At 38.3% G+C, this 3046-nt stretch overlaps 1 protein-coding gene across 1 annotated transcript; it reads right to left on the reverse strand.

Moving 5' to 3' along the window:
• Positions 1 to 1098: 1098 nt before the first annotated feature.
• LOC122669325 (thioredoxin M-type, chloroplastic-like) lies at positions 1099 to 2437 on the reverse strand. The gene is made up of 2 exons (XM_043866074.1): positions 2133 to 2437; positions 1099 to 1552 (listed from the first exon to the last, which is right to left on the reverse strand). The coding sequence occupies exons 1-2, from the start codon at positions 2404 to 2406 to the stop codon at positions 1233 to 1235; spliced, it is 594 nt and encodes a 197-aa protein (XP_043722009.1). The 5' UTR covers positions 2407 to 2437; the 3' UTR covers positions 1099 to 1232.
• Positions 2438 to 3046: the final 609 nt, after the last annotated feature.

The following is a 3046-nucleotide window of genomic DNA, read 5'->3' on the forward strand; positions in this document are numbered from 1 at the left end:
CTCACCTTTGAATCATTTTATACTTTTCTTTTATTATTTTATGGGGAGGGAGGGTTCGCAATATGGAGAATCCACCATTATGGTAGGGGAGAATTATGATTCGTCGATAGGTGTATGAGTAGAGAGTATCAAGAAAGATATAGAGAGAGGAGCTGCTAATGTAACCTTGTTGACACCTCAAAATATGTTACAAAATAAGCTCCTCTTCAAGGAGCCCAGCGCCCAAGGAGTGCCCAGGGGAGCATCCAGCTGTTGAGTTGTGCACACACACATCTTTATGACTGACTAGGTATGCGGCACAACCCAGCCCTTGGCTTGACTCAAGTAACGATATTAAAACACAGGCCCGACCCAACCCTGTTCAGGCTCAGGGCGGGTTCGGGTTGGCCGGGTTTTTTTGACACCCCTAGATTTGATCAGCTGCTCTATTTTATGTCCTTGGAGGAAGTGTAGATTTTCCCTTGGCTGGTTTACCATGGTTTTGACAAAATCCAATTTTTTTGGCTTGTAATCAAATCTTTGAGGATTTTTACGTGAAAAATAAAAAAATAAAAAAATCTTGGAGATTCATTTCCTATTCTGACAGAGTCTAAGACGGATTTTCAAAACTTATGGTGAAGCACTTGCTATCAACTGCTGGCCCTTTCTTCAACAAAAAGAGTAGGATTGATTCAAGTAACGATACTTTCGGATTGCCGAGTGCTGGTTAGGTGTCTATCGTCTGCTTCTATGGTGCCCCTCCCCCCCCCCCCATGGAATCTCTTTGATGATGAAAGATATTCTCATGTTGAAGAATGATTTTGCTTATTGCAGCTTACGTCATGTAATTAGGTCTAAAAATGTGATTGCCCACTCTATTTCTAAGTGGGTTATTAGCTTTCCTAGACAAGGGTTTTGGTTTTCTTTTTTTTTCGGGAGGACCTTTTGAGAAATGTACAACAGTTTCTGCCCTTTGAGGCTTCTATATATTCCCCCCTTCCCCCTCTCTGCCGAGGTTTTGGGGGTTTTTGCACCCCAAAAAAAAATAAAAAAAAAATACTGCAAATATCAAAACTAGATATATCTTTTTTTTTTTTTTTCAGAGCTTCTTCCAAAGAAAATGAAACGAAGTAGGCCAACTGTAATTACAGATATACAAGAAAAAATTCAGGAATTCAAGGATAGAAAACACTTAATTGGTAACTGTGAAGTATATAGAGAGAGCTATGGTAAGTTGTTTTTATCCCTCTTCATCATGACTCCAAATATTTCTCTATAGCAGTAGTTAAGGTAGAGAGTGGCACCGCACCAATAACACTTTCTTTCTTCTCTCCATTCTTAAAGAATAACACAGTTGGGATGCTCCGAATCCCATACTTAGTGGCGATGTTGGGGCAATCATCAGTGTTAACCTTGTAACAAACAATCTTGCCCGCATAAGTCTTCGCCAAATCCTCGATCACCGGAGCAATCATCCGGCAAGGTCCACACCAAGGTGCCCAGAACTCCACCAGTGCTGGCCTCTCACTTGCAATGACTTCGTTTTCCCAGCTTGTTTCTGTCACCACCAAAACTGCAGATTCCAAATCCATGTTGGTTAGCTAGCATACTAATTAAGAATGAATCCTTTTAATCTTCAGGTTAGATTAATTAAGGTTGTTTTTGTTATGCATTTTCATGAGAATAGATTAATTCTGGGTCTAGAACGCATTCTGATGCGAGATCTTTAATTTCAGTATCCAGATAACTTAATTAGGATGTAGATTCCTATTGATTATATGATTTTTTTTTTTTCTTTCTTTCTTTTTTAATTTTAATTGGGTGGGAGAGTGTGATAAAGATGAAGATCTAGTGAACGGTCACATAGTGAGAAAATTTGATGTACATGGCTTGGAAATTTGATCTAAATTAATTAATTTCAATTACAAGCTATAATAATTAACAAGTTATAGTCATCCCTTCCAAGCTTAATTCAAGCCATACTTTTGAGTTCTGAATCTGAATCCTAAGAAACTGGATTAATTGAAAGAAAAAAACTAATAAGAAACTATAATCATTACACATATATATATATATATATAAAGCATTAAATCGATCTCAACGAAACGACTAGCTAGGAAATGATGAAATGCAAGAGAGAACAACTTAATTACCTTCATCAACGGCTTCTCGGGCTTTGCAGACAATGCGGGATCTGAGGCATCTGTGATTCACAGAACGAGATAAAGAGGACGCCGAGGAAGAAGAAGGCGGCGATGATGATGATGATGATGATGAAAGAGAGAGGGCAGAGAGCTTCATCAATCCCTTACATGTCGGCAAACTGAACTTCTCCTTGGAGGAAAATGAGGGGTGAGCATGTAGATGAGCACAAGCTCTAGTAGTTGTAGCCATGGTGCTAACTTGTAAACAACTTTCCAATACCATTTCTCTCTCTCTCTCTCTCTCTCTCTATCTGTGTTCCCTTAAATTCTACTGATGTTTTTTTTTTTAATTTATTTATTAGAAAGGGATGAAGCCTTGAAGAAGGAATTCGAAATGGGTATTTTAGCTTGGATATTCTGGGATTGATAACAAATTCCTTTGCAATTTTTCAGATTTTTTAAATTAAATTTGGATAGTGGACATTCCAATTTGCCCCAAAAACTCACACACACACTCAAAAAAATATATATGTGGATAGAGATTGTGAGGTGCTAAAGTGGTTGGGATCATGTGGATGAGATTCGTGCTGTCATGGTCCACTAATCTTTGTCCTGTGGAAATCCGATCTCTAGCTACTCATGTTTTTAAAGCAAGGAATCGGGATCTGAATCGGATCCAGCTAATTTCAATTTGATTCCGTCTCGAATTGTTCAGAATCGATCAAGAATCGATCAGAATTAAGCAGATTCCGCATGAATCTCAATGTAGATTGTAGATCGACTGTTCTGAGGAATCGCAATCGGGTTTGGTCAAATTCAATTCAAATCAACCAATTCATCCGATTCGATTCGGATTTTAAAACTATGTCTCTACTGGACTAGTATTGCAGGCTTAGCTGATCTAGGAAACTAATCTCAAGGCA

The sequence above is a fragment of the Telopea speciosissima genome, chromosome 7 (genome assembly GCF_018873765.1).
Source record: "Telopea speciosissima isolate NSW1024214 ecotype Mountain lineage chromosome 7, Tspe_v1, whole genome shotgun sequence".
Taxonomy (NCBI): domain Eukaryota; kingdom Viridiplantae; phylum Streptophyta; class Magnoliopsida; order Proteales; family Proteaceae; genus Telopea; species Telopea speciosissima.

What these genes read in the sequence shown, in the direction of transcription:
- LOC122669325 (XM_043866074.1), bottom strand. Translation starts at nt 2,406, where the DNA reads ATGGTATTGGAAAGTTGTTTACAAGTTAGCACCATGGCTACAACTACT. An exon ending in CCGAGAAGCCGTTGATGAAG is followed by an intron (nt 1,553 to 2,132) that starts GTAATTAAGTTG and finishes TGGAATCTGCAG; the next exon opens with TTTTGGTGGTGACAGAAACA.